The 16,865-nt window shown below is 40.0% G+C and overlaps 1 protein-coding gene across 5 annotated transcripts in view; it reads right to left on the bottom strand.

Moving 5' to 3' along the window:
* The window catches only part of LOC135171293 (14-3-3 protein zeta), a 17,499-nt gene extending 634 nt beyond the window's left edge, over window positions 1–16,865 (bottom strand). Inside the window, exons 1-5 of one of the 5 annotated variants that reach the window (XM_064137750.1) lie at window positions 7,185–7,339; window positions 6,921–7,055; window positions 3,709–4,016; window positions 1,407–1,530; window positions 832–995 (exon numbers count right to left, since the gene is read on the bottom strand). In XM_064137750.1, coding sequence (XP_063993820.1) covers window positions 832–995; window positions 1,407–1,530; window positions 3,709–4,008 — 588 coding nt within the window. In that variant the 5' untranslated portion in view covers window positions 4,009–4,016; window positions 6,921–7,055; window positions 7,185–7,339. Of the gene's footprint in view, window positions 1–251; window positions 416–831; window positions 996–1,406; window positions 1,531–3,708; window positions 4,017–6,920; window positions 7,340–16,720 lie in introns of those variants that run through there. The other 4 variants (XM_064137748.1, XM_064137751.1, XM_064137753.1 and 1 more) reach the window with 4 other exon arrangements.

The raw sequence follows: 16,865 nt of genomic DNA, 5'->3' as shown, positions 1-16,865 counted from the left end.
TCATAACTGTGTTATATCGACGAACTTTCAAGGCATTTGTTAACGTAAAAATTATCGCTTAAAATTCAATTTAACTCTCTGTAAATTTCAAGATTAGAATTACGAGCTTCACTTCATTAAATGCACTCCTCCATGCATCTGTTAATTTCATAAAACCTCTCTCCATGAGAGAAAAATTTAAAGTTAGAGTTAATCAAGAATTTTAGAAAAAATAAAATCCACAAAAAAATTTCGTCACACTACACCCTAACCTGCTTTGCCAAGTGGCAAGCCCTCGCCGGGGAATTTATGATTTCGTAATAAAAAACTGAGAAGTTGAGGGCAAGACCGAGCCTTATGGGATGTGTAGGCTGCATTTTCGCCTTGGCAATGTCAAAAGCTTCCTGATATGCCTTCTGTGAGTCCTCGACCACCGCTGCAAAATTCATCCAGACTAAATCGATTTGTTTAATTGTAAAAATTTTTATTGGAATGATATCCAACACGTTACGTCACTCCATCAAATCGTTAACAAATCAAAAAAAATGTTAGATAAACCCGAAGCGAAAAAAAAAAGCCGGGGATAGTGGATCCCATCCTCTGTCTGAATCTCAACCCAATGACGACAATTTTCACCTGTAATTTATTTGTTAGTGGAAGGGCCACTTCATCAGAGAAATTTCAAAATAGAACCAGTTGATTTTCATTTCATTATAAGAAGACGACAAAAAAGTATTTAATTCTTTTCAGACAAAAAAATGCAAATTTTTTACACGAAATCTTAATAAAAATCTGACATATGAAATGTCAACTGTTAATAAATTGCCATTTCCCCAATGAATATTTAAATACCTGTTTGGCGAGTTGGCACGCCTTGTCTGGCGAATTAAGGATCTCATAATAGAAGACCGAGAAGTTGAGCGCAAGACCTAGCCTGATTGGATGGGTAGGCTGCATCTTCTCCTTGCTGATCTCAAAGGCATCCTGGTATGCCTTCTGGCTGTCGTTTACCACGGCTACACGTATTTTCATTGTTAATGTTTTTTTCTTCTACTCGACTCAGTTATTAGCAGGAAAAAAAAAATACAGCACACATGCAAAACACTCACACGCGCCACTCAAAACTATACATTAATGAATGAATTTATGAGTCTGATGTGAATGAAGAATAACATTCATTACAATTGTTCATTTTGAAAGAGATGTCCATTTTAATGAGGATTTCTTTTTGAAAATATCTTAAAGACTTCTTTAAATAGGATCTGATGATATTTTTTAAATGAATTATCCTGAGGTATTTTAACGCAGAAGGACATCCAGAGGATTGTTCAAGTGTTTGTGAAACTGTTGGATTTTTTTTAATATAAAAAATGACAATAAAAAATTATTCCACGATTGAAAGATGATTCTTCATGTTGTGTACATACCATTTCTGGTTTCGCCAGTTGCTACTTCCGCGAGATACCTGTAGTAGTCACCCTTCATCTTGAGGTAGAATACTTTGCTCTCGGCATTGCTGGCCTTGGGGATCAGATACTTGTCCAGAAGACCCTGAAGACCCCAATATCAATAAAAACCCCTCCTCAGATAAATTGATAATCGTAAAGCCGAGAGTGACGACACATTTTCAACCAGAATAATCGATTACATCATCGATCGAGTGAAAATTATCAACGATAGACCTCAAATCACGGAAGAATCACCTCATCACTTATTTGGATGTTAAAATTTAATTACAATCGGTTGTAACTAATTACAGATGAATCCATCAGCTCGAATTTGCATGGCCTTTACCTGGATGACGTACTGTTTGTCGAGGGATTCACGAGCGCTAGTGCAAATAGATGACTCCATTATTTATTACAGTCATTGTGCTCGCGAGATGTGCCCTGGGACAATTAATGTGTTGCACTATTTAATCTGTCATTTATAAAATGAATAATGATCCGTCATCATCATTAATATCCCCCGAACGAGACAGCCTCGGAGGAAATAATATCCTCGTCGAAAAAATAAAGTTCATTGAAATAATTCTCGAGTAAAAATTAGGGAAAAATCTCCGATGTGATGACCAGTGTTTAAAACAGGATTAATAATTTTTTAATAGTTCTAGTGACCCAGTTACCCACTTTACAGTACATCCGACCTCGTCTGACCTTCTACTTCACTCCAGTTGACGCACAAACCCACCAATTACCCTCTCACTCTTCGTATTTCATTTTTCAATTGATGATGGGCGCAGGTGATCACCGAGATACTGTGATAATTGAGTTGGCAACAGGTGATGACGTCCGACACTTGACGATATTTAATTCTTTTTCGTGAATTCACTGATTCGGGTGAATGGAATTGTTGGAGAAATGATGGCTGTATTAAGCCCAAGTGCGTCACATCCGGACCATCATTTCCAGTTTAATTTCCGGATTCTCTAGATTGCGATCTTATCGTTCGACATTTCAATTCTCCTCGTTTTAAAAATAAATTTCCCTCACTCATAACAATTTTCCACCTCGTAATTGAATGATTTTCAAATTCTCTATTTTATGATTCACATTGTCAGTTGAAATTCCCCTCAGTAATTGATCCAGACCCCTGAAATTCAATCTCACCGATGAATTTCATTCTCATCCTCAAAGTAACTAAAGAATCTCCCCACGTAAGACGATCGCCATTATTCTTTTTTCCCCCCTCACGTGCCATAATCTCCTGAAACACGTGGCCCAATTTTTTTTTTTCACGCAATATTCCAAAGTTTCACAATTTCCGAGGCAGTTCGCCGACCTTCTCATCGCTGCCCTTGTGCGCTCTGCCACGAGGCTGACTGGCGTCTTAAAAAAGACGTCTGTCCCTCCCCCAGCCCCCCGGCCCCTCGTCATTCTGCCTCGTTGGGCTATTTCTCAGAGGAATAAAAAGTGGTGAAAAAGGGAGGATGAGGATAGGGTTATTCGAGTACAGAAGACCTCTGCCAAAATATTTCACGATCTTGGACAGACTCCAGGAGGCATTCGCGTTAAACGAGAGCCGAGGACTCATGTCGCTACCGAAAACATGATGGAGTCACTCTCCACATCTTCATGTCACGAATTATTAATGTCGCAGATAGATAAACTAGATAAATTCAGGACCTGTTTAATCAACTTGTTTTTAACTCTCTCGATGGAGGATCGAATAATTTTTTGCATTCTTTCACTCAATAGAATTTCTATTCACTCATTAAACAACTGGTTTTATCATAAAATGTGACGTCACATCTCAAATATTCGAATATCGAAGAAGTGATAACAGTCGACATCTCCCTCGCGATAAGGGAAAAACGCAAGACAAGTAATTCTCTTTTTTAGAAAGGAGTGTAACGTTTTTTATCAGAAGCCTATTTCCTCAGAAATAGATTAGTTTTAATTTCTCCTGAAATTTAAATACCAGTTGCTTTGTTTATACACAAAACTATATAATATAAAATATATTCTGTGCCCCATTGAAGCATTAATTATTCTCAAAAAGAAATGACGTTAAAATTGCTCGTGAAAACGTAACACTCGTTTCAACTTCAATGATAATAAGTTGAAGGCGAGACGAACTCTCCAGCATCCAATTCCTAGAATTGTAATTTCTCCTGCAATTATTAATTATTATGAGTGGAAATTTCAGGAGAAAACACTTCTAGAAGCTCTTGAAACTGAGGGGTTTGTTCTCCCTTATCTTTAACCAATGAAATGTTAAAAAAATTACCAGAACATCGTAGCAAATTTCACGCAGTTCCTTCTCAACTTTTTCCCGATATTCCTTTGCCATCTGCTGTTTGCGCTCTGATCCCTCGGTCTTTTGCTCAATCGATGATATTACTCGCCACGAGCTGCGTCTCGCTCCAACAACATTCTTGTAGGCGACCGAGAGTAAGTTTCTCTCCTCGTTCGATAATTCAACCCCCGTTTCGGTGACTGCTTTCATAGCAGCAGCCATGTCATCGTACCTCTCTGCCTGCTCAGCGAGCTTCGCACGCTGCACCAATTCCTCTTTGTCCACAGACATTGTGTCGGCTGTAACATAGAAATTTTTTTTTACACTTTAATACTTTTATTTTTCATCTCCATCTTTTTCATTATCTCTCACATTCCCCAATTTTCCCTCTCCCTGTCCCTCTCGCCCTGCAATGTCGATAGTTTTGATAGTCTGGAGCATGCGGCTGTCCCAAATCTTTTGTCAGGATGAAGAATGACGAGGATTGTGGGTGAACGAGACAGTTTTTTTTTTCTTTTTCGTGAACAAACGGAACTGAACGACGCATTTTCGGGGGCTGGCCAGGTGCCATCAGTTATCCGTCCTCTTTTCTACCTGCCAGCCTAAGAAGTGGCAACTGTCCCTCCATGATGTCATCACGGGATCAAGACACGCGTACAAAAATCTATCGGGGAATGCAGGTAACGTGTTACCGGTGGAATAAGCCGGGGGCATGCGACAGAAGAAATTTTCCGTTTCAGGGGAAGAATATTTCAAGAACTAAGACCAGAGCTCAGATTTACCTGGAAATCATCAGCTAATCGAAGTCAGGAAATTCGATCGAACGCATAACGCAACAGAATTTGATGAAACAGTCATAAAGAGCGTTGACAGATGTCAAAACATTGCGGTTCAATGGTCTTGAGGAACGATGAGAAAAACTAGTGAAGGGGGTCAAGGGGGTGATATGTGGCGCCCATAAGAATGTCATCTTCAAAGTATTCAAGAATCGAGTGGCAAGTCACGTTGAATCACGAGGGGAAGGGGCGAGGGGTATTAAAAGGGTGCGCACACAGCGCCGACACTCTGCCGTTTCCGGCTTCATTCATGCACTTCCGGTTTCGGTATTCAGGCGTTTCCCAGATGCGCGGTACGATGATACTGGAAAACTGCCCCACCTTGGTGCCCAAGTGGTCATTTATTTTTGGAAAATTTCCCTCCAGACTTTTCTCCTCCTGATGATGATTTTCCCAGTGGATTTTTTCATATGATGACGTCAATGGTTTTAATACCGTTGACGGGAATTTTTGGGAACGATCTCCGGGTTCGATTACCACCGAAATGATGTAAAGTGCTTTCCACTTTCTAAAATGACACAACGACCTCTCCTATCCAAGAAAGCACAAGCTCATTAATTAATTCAGCCTCATAAGCCATCAGCTAACTTGATGCCTTTTTCCTCATTGGATTCGAGGTGAAGAATTCGAATAGGACTCGAACCAGCATTCGTTCTCGTCAGATGTGTTAATCCTAGAGGTAAAAATTCCCTGGGGCACTGGAAAATACGAGGAAGAGGAGAGCTCACTAGTGGCAAGTGATTAAACAGTTCAACGGAATTTGCCCCCAGGTACCCATCATTAATGCTTCATGATTGGCGGAGTAATATTTCTTTTTGTATGAGTAATGACTGAGGCACGTACTTTCACGATTATCGCACCCACCTCTAACACAGTGACAAATATTCTGCAAAAATGACGGAATAAATTACCTAATTATCATTGGGGAACCGAGAACTCGAGCAGAAGTTCAAGAATAAACATTGAAATATTCAATAAATAAATCAAGTCGTATTCAACAATTATTATTGATACTTTCACTCTGTGAAATTTTCTAATGATCGAGAAAAAGTTGAGGAACAATTGCGATTAAATTGAGAGAATTTCCTATTGATTTCAATCGTTTTTCGGGTGATTAAAATTTCTTTTGTTAATTTTATCGAATTTTTCTTTGCCTCGGGGCTTCCAGAACAGCAACAGAGCTACCGGTACAATTGTTTTTCACCTCGGGTCGAGATAATGACAACCGATTTCTATCAAACCTCTCTTTGTTTATCTAGGAAACTTTATCGTCAGTGTATTAGTTCACTGATAGTAGAAATGGGAAATTGGATGGTTCCGAGACTTTTTTCAATCAATCTGAAATGTTTCGGGGTGAATTGTTGTTGTTATCGGGCATTATATTAATGATACGATCAAATCCGGTTGATGAACGTGAAATCAGTGCCTTCTGAAATATTTCTGATGAATTACTGATTCAATATTCAGTGAATTCTCTAGAAAATTTTGAGGTTAAAAACGACGATCAGACCGTCATATTCAACGGTCAATATCTCAGTATCGCCTGAGTGAATTTCAATAATTTTTTTTTCATTCTGAAGATGCTTTTCCCTCCTTTAAAATGAGATCTGACTCATCCAAATCGCTTCATTACTTCAGGAGATACAGAAGATTGAAGACAACCGAAGCGACCACACCTTCGCAATTAATTTGTCAATGTCGTCGGAAAATTGTGGAAAACACCGGTGAAATTCCGAGATAATTCTTAAACTGAAAATAGTCTAGTACTTTTAGACTATTCGGGGTTATGTTCCCTCTCCCTTTGGAGCAGCCACCGTAACCTGTCACCACTCCCATTCTGGCAGACGAGAAAAAAACTCCCCGATCCCCAAAAATGGCTGCATTCCAGGCTTCTGGCTTCCAAATCATCAGTCATTCTGGACCAGTGAGGGGAAAAAATAATCCCAGGAGATGGAAAAATCGTAAAAACGGAAGTAGCGCGTTGCGCCAATGCGGTGGAGGCCCGGTTGTGCGAGCCGATGGGCTTTTTGCGACGCAGACGATGGCAGTTGGGATCGATAGCTCGTTACTGGTATACTCGATGCCTCTATACCACTAAATAACCACCAGGAAAACCCCTTCATCGAATCTAGAAAAATCCCCCTCCAATTTCCTCGTTAAACAAAATAATGTGTCAATAAAAAAAAAATAAATGCGAAGCCGTTTAAGAATAGAAGGTGAGGGGCACCGGAAGTCGTGCAGACGTGACCGTAAAAACTAATAAAATAATTACGTCGACATGAATTCAACCAGCCTAATCAACTGATTAATAAATATAAATTCAATGACACCGAGGACGATAAAATAATGCGACAATAGAGGTCTTACCTATTTTTAAAAATCCTTTGTACAATAAATACTTAAATAAATATCGCTATTGAGTCTCTCACTCTCCAATCACAAGAGAGATGAATTTTTGGTCGAGTTGTCCTCTATACCGACTAGAATAAAACGTCTTTTACTCTAAAAAAAATAAAAAAAATTACTCCACGTTCACAGGAATATTCCTCGGTGTTACCGACCAATTATGTTACGCCCACAGTCTTGCGATACAACTGGGAACGACAAAATGTTCTTGAAAAAAAAACTAACGATTTTTTATTTGATGGTACAATGCCGCTGCTCTGGTTTCTCTAATTTATTATTTTTTTTTTTGGATATTTTTCCCCTTTTTTTTTTTAATCACTCGTTACGACACCACACATCCCTCGTTGACCACTCCCGCACAACGACTGAGCCGGCAACGCTGTTGGTGAGTGGGGAGGTCGGGTCTCCTCGGGCCGGGCCCTCGTGGACATTCGACAGAGGTCGCAAGGCTCCGGTGAACGTCGGCAACCGCCCGAAATATTGATCGCGCAATGCAGGCATGGCCGCCAGTGACGAGGAGAGGGAGACTATTGGGTGGGGCAAGGCGTCCCCGGGACGACGGGACGCGCCGCGACGGTACTCTCTCCCCGAGATGCAGGACTCCGCATTACGAGAATTATAATTTTTTTTTTTTATCTTCGGATTGAGGGATTTTTGGGGATTTGGTGACTTTTTTTTTCTGGGAAATTACGAGGGTGGGGGTGATATACTTTTAATCCTTCGAGATTTGTGTTGGGGTTGACGTAACAATCATCTCCCCCGTCAAACGTTTGCTCCAAGTTATTAAATTGAATAATCACCTCATTATGAAAGATATTTTTCTGTCTTTATTCTCGTACTTTGGGGGGGTTCGAGGATTTATTGGGGAGAAAATTGGGGAACCCCCTAATGCCTAAAGTGGTCAGATTGGTAATCAGAAGGTTGCGGGTTCAAACCACCTGGGCATTACCCTAGGGTTAATTGACATTTTTTTCAATAAAAAAATTGATGGTATCGTATTTTTCAGTGATAATTAATTATCAGCGCACTGCCAGCTCATGTTTCCTCGTTAAGTAACTCATTACCGAGATAATCGTGCATTTAACAAAGACGTTTCATTAACTATTAAATAATGAGTTTATGAATAAATGTCAGAAGACTCCACCTGATTCCACCCCCTCTCTCTCAATTTATTGTTCACTCGATAAATCTTTTTCATTTTTATAAAATTTGATTGATAATAATTAACTTGTAAATGTAGAGAAACCCCTTTGTATCCCTCGGGGTGCATAAACAACCCTGGCCGAAGCCCGGGTATTTTCGCGAATGTAATGCGCCACGAGAATTACCACTAATTAATGAGTAAATAATTAATTTCACCGAGATCTTACTCCTAGATATTTCGTCGAATTAACGGTGTGAATACGAGTCTCGATTTTCAGATTCACTGCGGTTTCTATTATTATCATTGTAATTGAGATCGGGGGGTTGAACGAGGGGTTGAAACCCTTTAGTTAATCTTGCGGATTGCGTTTCTCTGGGGGAATTTTCCAATTCCACGCGATACAATAAAAATCAATTATTTATTACCTCCAAATACCGTTTGATATGAAATTTTTTTAATGATTTCGTAAACAAATTAATGAGTTTTCGAATAATTAAATCGTGTATTTATCGCGATGGGTTAGAGAACAGAATTGGGGTGAATTATTCAAAGATGAAGATTTTTTTTTCCTACCCCTGTGAAATCTCAGGTGAACCGGGTGAGTGATAATTATTCTCTCGCATACAGGTGAAGGTGAGTGAGATGGATGGACAAGAAGAAATGGCGGGTCTGTTGGCAAGCACTGGAAATGAAATATTGATCTGTTGGGGGTGTAAAGAAAGACAGAGAACAGGGGGTTGGTGCGCGCGCAAAACCCTGCAGCCTGACCCGCCCCTGTATTTTCCACAATGCGCCACCATTTTCCCTCTTTATATATAATAAAAATCCGACAACATATGTCCTCAATAAATACCTAAAAAATCTCAATGTTTCACCCTAAAAAACCGCTTACTCCCCAAAATTTTAATTCTTTTTCTCCCCTAATTGTAAGTCCCAAAAACTACCCCTTGGTAATTTCCACCGAAGTCAATTCCCATCACGTGAAACGTCTTCGCTCCAGATTCTCTTCACTCACCCCTGTCAAAAAAAAAAAAATCATTAAACATTCTGAACGTGTGATAAAACCCCTCAGACAAATCTACACCCCCTCACCCCCATCATCCCCGGACAGGGGCCTCAAACGAAGCGATTTACCCCCCAAAAAATCACTCGAGGACCAGGAAAATCCATTAGATTGTCATCAGGGTAATGTTACTGTGGCTATTCATGAATTTCCATCACTTTTATCAGCGAAGTGAATCGACTGGAAGACAACGATGAAACCCATCAGGTTCCTGTCCCTCAGAACGACCTTGAGAATTTTTTTTTACCCCATGAAAGAGGTGAAATCACTCCTTGAGACAGGAAAGTGCACGCGAGGGATTTAATTGTCTCGGGTCATTGGTTCACCGAAAGGATGCGTCATTAAGGGCATTAATTATGTTTACTTGATTGTGCTGGCAGTAATGATCGCCTGAGCACGGCTGAGACGCGCGAAAATTTGAAAAAAGAAAAAAGGTTTCTCCCCGCAAATCTTTATTTCTCAGGGGGTGAGGACTTTTGTTGTAATTAAAATGGAGAATGCTCGTAATGAGACGCTTTAGTTTCACTCGCATGTGTGAATGCAAAGGTGGCGCATTCTTCCAACCCCTCAATGCCTCGGGAATTATTAATATCGGTGTGCGGAAGGAGTGAGTCAGTGATAAACTCGGTGTTAACCTGCTTTACATTTACGATGTACGTGTGCACGTGTGAATGAACTTGCTTTCGAATTTTCGTCATTAGTTTGACTTCATGATTAACAATTTCCAGGAGGTGATTGCTATTTTAATATTTTTAGTCACCCCGAGGGCCACTAAGACCGACAGAGGGGTGAATTCAACTTTCAGGACTTCAATGTCGATGATTTAATCAATTTTCAGGGGTGAATGTCAGGGGAATTTATTTCTAAAAAATTTATTATCGAGGAAAGTTAATTAATTGACATTTCTGGCTGCTCCAGGTGTCCACAGTCGTAATGAAGTCAAATATTCCCAGCGAGTGGCAAAATTGAGGTGTCACTTGCCGAATAAAATTTTTTTATTTAAAAAACACGACACGTGGATATAAATTGCCCCCGAACCCATTGAAATTCCCATTTCCCGGAATTTAATATGCAAATGTGTGAAGTGAATCAGAGGACCTTCGATAAATCGATGACAAATCGATAAATTCTGCATTGAGGAGTGACACGCAACTGTAAATACGATGGAATATATTTAATTTCCTACGTTATTGCGAAACACACGGTATGCGATACAAGTAACAATGTTGTATTGTCGATTCACGTCTGTGCAAACTACCCGTACAATCTCGATTATATCGATGTTTCACCCCCATACCAAGACTCCGATTACAATGAAGAAAATAGAGAATAAATAAAAATGTATTCCGAGTTTCTAGGGCAGGGCCATCGATCCGAGTGCCGCATCCACGGGTGCATTAAATTTCAATTTTCATTTTTCCATTTCCAGGTGAAGTAATTGAAAATTACTAACAATTCCTGCCACCGAGACAAACTACTTTTCTCGGAAAATAATTCTTGTGCTTTGAATTTTAATAATATTAAACAATCCCCCATTGCCAACGTAATTATTCAATGTTTAAGCATTTTATAATTAATAATAATGAATGTATTAACATCGAGGAAGAGCAGAGAATAAAATTTTCCCGCAGGCAAAACCCAGATGATAATTTCGAAACTGAAAAACGAGAGGGAAAATTCGTTTCTCGTCGTAAAAATAATTTCCATCAGTTATGAATTAATTAACGAATACAATTAACAACGAAGAGGTATAAAAAATTGAAAATTTCGAGCACCAACAGCTCATAAAATATTTAAATTCATTTTTCATAATATTTTCAAAGTAAATATTATGAAAAATAAATAAAAATATTTTATCATTGGCACGATCATACGACAAAAGGGCGGAGGGTAGTAGATACAATTGACATTCCGTTGGCCTCTTTGTCATGTACCACAAGGGACCATATAATAGAAGGAGAGACAGGTCTTTGTGAGTGTTTGCGCGTGCAAACTGCAACCTTAACTGTCTCACTATGAATTTCTCGATGACCGTCGTTGGAAAACGCCAGGTACACCGGCTGGCCAGGTTAGTGACGAGAGAATCAATATTGGCTCGTGCCGCGTCTCTACCTCCACCCGTATTTCCAAGGCTCCCCATGAGCCTCCCCGATTGTTTATTATCTCCAACCAGAAGCGAGTCTAGTGGACCAGAATCAAACAGTTGATTCGATTGAAATTTTCTTGAAGAAAAAAAAAAAATCCGCCCGAATTTCCAATGGATCGGATCGAAGTTGATGATGAAAATCGTTATAAATAGACAATTTCCTCTTCATAATCAATTCAATAGCCTCCAAAAGCTATTGGATACCTTTGTATACCTCTGATGGACACATTTGCAGGCATATGATGGCTGGAGGACACATGACTGGTCAGACACAGGAGTACGACGTTAAAGAATTTACGTAACCCTTTCAATTTTCATCCCCATTGTTTAACGATGGACATTGTGGATTGGTATGACAATTCAGTTATCTCACATAATCAGAAATTGACTGACGTGGGATCCTTTTGTCCACGATATTGCTCTCAATATATTCTCATTTATTTAAATTTTAATTAAATTTAGGGGATTAGAGGAGTAGATGAAAACACACCAAACGATCCCCTAAAACTCCTCGTTAATGTGATAATTAATCGATGATGAAAAGATGAGAACAGAAACCTGTTGCATCTAATCACTTTAAATGAATTCAAATGACGATAAAATCGTTTACATATTTAAAATTCGCGAGGAACACTCGCGTTCGTGACTCACAATCAAAAAATTCTTGGAATTCGTGTCAGGCTCAATCCATAAATCGATAAACAAGGGCTGTTTGTGTAATGTACAAAGGGGAGGGAAATGAACATGTGGGTTTCCAGGAGACCAGCCATCACAGCCTAATCATCCCCCCAACAATAATAACAATGAGATTAGTATTAACCTCAGTGGCTCTCCCCAACGAAAACACCATTACTCGCATGAATACAATGTACGCTCTGAGCAACAAAAGAAAAAAAACCACCTAATGTTCCTCCAACATTTTTTTTCCTCTTTTATCCTGGGGTTCCCCCGAGTGTTTAGTGACACTCGCGCTGAGAGCTAGTAAACTCCACAGGTGGTATTGTACAAACATTCATATGCGTCAATTGACGATGTATTCGGTGAGAAGATGATAGACCGGTGGGTTATCTAACGGCGAAATACCCTGCCACATTGGATAACTCGAGAATTCAATAAAAATGGATCAACTTCGCTGGTCGCGTGTGTTGGATAATTTAATATTCTCCCAGGTGCCAGTGGAAATTGGGATTAATCTCTTTCCTGATACCATTTGGAAATTTCCCAGAGGTGAACCAAAATGATACTGGCGAGTGTTCCCAGAAAAATTATGAAAATTGCAGAATTTTCCAGGAAATAACGTCAAACGCTGGTGAACATTCTCCACTTTGTCATCCCCTAAAAAAAATAAATAATCAACGATATGCAGATGAAATAGTAACAAAAAGTCTTCACAACTGGTGCGATGCGTCAGAGCATTTGGAAATAGAAACTGATGTCAAGCTCACGAGACCGACTTGAGCGGTTGTACCTACGGTAAATGCATGAAATAAATGCAGCAGCATTTTTAGCTCCCTGATAATTTTCGTTATATCTCTGAAGGTTTGAGGAACATCAGAGGGACCAGCAAGTGCTCCATTGAGTCACTGGAATGTCTCGCATTTTAATGAGCCCAGTGAATTTTTTTGATTTCACTCGCCTCAAGGAGTCGACGAGGAACGAGGGGAGGAGAGTCTTCTGTGAATGTAGAATGACGTGTTCGTCATGTAGTACCCGTTGTGCGTGAGTGAATCACGCGGTCAAGTCATCGGGAGACATGAGAATAACAGTGGAGGGTCGAGGAGCTTCACCACGAAGTGAGGGAATAAAAATAGAGCGTTTTCGAGGGGCTGGGGAGAGCCTTTGGAAGAAGAACCTCTGATCGCGTGTCAAAATAATTTGGTGGTGGGTTTTAAAAAGCACTTGGTGGAGTGATTCCTCCAATTGTGTAATTTCACGGTCTTAATGAGGAGTTATTAATAAAAATAAAAAATCCCTTGATTTTTAATTGATTAAAAATCCCTGAAAGTCTGGAAATAATCACTGATATCTTTAACGTATCGTAAACTGCGGAAATTATACGAAACAAAATTATCGAATGAAAAAAATCCATAACCCCAGTTCACCCCAATCTCCCCCATTACCCTGACTAACAGTATAGGTCACGAGTGAAAGCCACCCTCTGTATCCAAAGTCTCGGATTTTCCCCCATGAAATTTCATCGATCGGCAATAAAATTATCTCAACATTTGGAATTACAAGTTTACCACTGGATTTTTCCCTTCTCGAAGGAATTATCCGATTTCTCTCACCCAGAAATAATCCCTCGACATCCGGAAGGAATAGTAATTCTGTCAAAATAAATAAACTTCGAGAACTGAACGATTTTCCCTGTTTACAGAATTTACCAGAAGCCACGAGTGATATAACTATTTAATTAACTTCATAATTAACCTAAATTAAGGGGAATTCAGGTGAAAGTTATTCCCTTTTTTCATCATTCAAGTGCTCCTCATGTCTTCCACCCCTTGATGACAAGACGAGTGAGTAGGGCGGGGTGGTGCGTAAAAAGGGCGCGAATTTTCAACCCCTTCTGATGAGAGGGCTTTGAAGAAGTCTCATCCCCTCCCGATGTCTTTACTCTAGTCTCTGGGAATTCCGGGAAAAGTGGGTCGCCAGTTTACGGATATAATTACCTCGAGAGAAAAATATTCAGTCAAAATGACAAAATAATCCAGAAAAAAATTTATAAAATTACGAAGAACAATTTAATTCGTTTTCTGCAATTACTGAGGGATAATTACCGAACGAGTTATCGTTTTTATTCTAATTTATTCCTTTCTCGAATGAAAATCACGGAGAATAGAGAAACCTATCACATGATAAAGGGAAAAATAGAATTCGGAATTACTGCTATTAACAGCGATTGGGGTGCGAGGAAAAGGAAGAGGGTGGAGACGGGCCAAGGACGATGTCCGGGGAGAAACTGGTCGAGGTCGTTTACTCGGGGTCGAACGAAGAGACGCGGAAGGAGAGGTGTAGGTGGAAGAAGACTCGTGTTCTCGAGGTGTATCGATCCCACTCGTATCAGTAAAACGGAAGAAGAAAATCGCTCGACCTCGTGGGGCTAGAGACACCGGATGTGTTTTTCTGGGTTGGGAAAGTTTCCGAGGAAAATTTGATTACTCCTGGAGCTTCAGGAATGCAAACAGTAATTAAAAATTATTGAGAAGAAGTAAAATTGTCTCTCGACGATTATTTTCCATTTCAAAATCTCTTACAGAGGAAAATGGAAAATAAAATGAACGAAGAACCTGAAGAAGTGAAATAAAAAAGCAATTTGATCCCTGTGTCCCCATTTTTTTTTCATTGACTTGAGTTTCAGAAGATTTTGGTGATCATTAAATCGCGATTAATGATCAAAATACTTAATTTACCTTCCCCCAAGATCGTACCATGAAGTAAGAGACCAGATAAGACGACGAGAATCACCGATTTTGGAGTGAAAAGAAAATTATTCCCAGTGTCATTAGCGTGGGATTGTTGGAATGCTGACTCGTAGAGAAATATCCACCGAGTTGTCATTCAGCTCTCTCTCTCCTGCATCATTGACTGGATAGGATTTCTCACATTTAGAAATTGTATCACATCGCCATTTCCACCTAGAGACCAACTGGAAAAATCGCTCTGGTACAGCATTCACCCCAGACGCTTTTCCGACTAAACTAGTAATAAAAAAATTATTTAAGCGATCGTTCAGCAATTCTAAATGAGAGAAAATTAACAAATTAACGAGGGAATCAAACTGTAATTGATGTCGATGGATTGGGCTCAACGAGTCAATAATATAAATAAATAAAACTGGAATTTGAATGATTGAAAATCTCCCCTCGAAAATAAAAATGGAATAACTTTCTATGCAACAGTTTTCTGCTAAAATTCCCGAGCTAATGAATAATTCACCTTCTGGTGAACTAGTTCTCCTCTTAACACCAGTCATTATCATAAATATTGGAGGATCGAGGGACACGAGGTTTAATACGACGAAGGGGGATTCTCCGGTTAGTGGGAACACGACAGAAGGCGATGAGGAAAATTTCAGGGGAATGACAGTGAGGAAATTTATGTGGACCGAAAACAGTATCGATCAGCTGACAACGCTTGGCTTGTCAAAGTGCCCTGGGCGTTATAGGAAAATAATTCCACTGATCTTTATTGATGAGTACCATCGACCGGAAATACAAATTTAACACAAAGAGTTAAACAAAAATTGAGTGATGAAATTGGAGGATAAATTAACGAAATCACCAGGTCCAACGATGTGAATTTTGTAAATGAATTTGACTTTTGATTGAAATATTGTTTCGTTTTTTTGGAAATAAATTCCTGGAATGACTCATCGATCATCACCCTGGGTGCAGTTATAAATTCATTATCTAGGAAAATTCTCGAGGAAACTCAATCCAATTCATTAATTTTCAAAACACGACATTGGCATTGGAGTAATGTACCATTCCATATAAGGACGTACGTTCCATTCAGCCCACGGAATTACGCAGTACGTGGTGGGTCCATGTCACCGAAATCAGGAAACCGCCTGATGCCCCAATTGCACCCTAACCTCATTCCGATAAAAATCCAAAAATCCCAGGCCCCAAATCTTAACCAGAAAAAATCAACGAGGAAAAAAAAACCTCGAGGGAAAATCCGGCGTAGCCGGCAGGTCAAAGGCAACATGGCGACGTGACACTCCCCTGTCCTCTCCAACTACGTCATTCGAGAGCGTAACTAAACTAAAATTGTTACCAACCACAAGAAAATAACCTCTGAATTTACCAGCCAACGAAAAGGCGGCTTCGATCGTCTGAAGGACAGAATAATTGGCATTTTTCCTCCGCATTTCCTCATTTTTTCCGGCGAATAAAAATGTCAAACGATCGATTCACCGGTCGCGAGACAAACATCTCCATCCTGAGGAGAAAGACAGAATTAAATAATGATCTATTGAATAAAAGAGACGTCTCGATTGCGCGTGGCGTGCGTCATTATCGCACGACTGAGCCGCATTGGGATCGCATGACCCGAGTGAAAATATGAGATGATTTTTTTTTTCCACCATCCAGGGTCCCACCCCCGTGGTCCAGGTCGATTGAACCTGAATATTCAACCCCCAGGACACCCCGAAATGACCCATAACCTGGGAAAATCATCCTCCCGGCTATTCCCCACTCAACAACGCAGTGAGAAAAAGCTCAAGGGGGGTAGGATGATTTTTCAATGGCTACGGGGTCCACACGAGAGCCGTTTTTTTCCGCCCGTCAATTACCACCGCCATTGGACACTTCACCAACGATTAATCGTAATTATCATGCACTCGATGATTATCGTTACTTATTCGGTGGGTTATTTGATTTTTGGAGTGTTTTACTCACCTATTTCGAGTGCAGTAAGCGGCCTGGAAAATCAAGGCTTCAACGTATTACAATGTCTCGCCGTTCACTACGGTCTCACAGAGTGCACTAGCTGCGACTGGCGGAAGCCGCCATCTTGGCGCTGCGTTCGGTACACACGCACTTC

This window comes from Diachasmimorpha longicaudata, chromosome 19, assembly GCF_034640455.1.
Source record: "Diachasmimorpha longicaudata isolate KC_UGA_2023 chromosome 19, iyDiaLong2, whole genome shotgun sequence".
NCBI lineage: Eukaryota > Metazoa > Arthropoda > Insecta > Hymenoptera > Braconidae > Diachasmimorpha > Diachasmimorpha longicaudata.
Note: the sequence above shows the minus strand (reverse complement) of the source record. Positions and strands in the feature narration are given on the sequence as shown.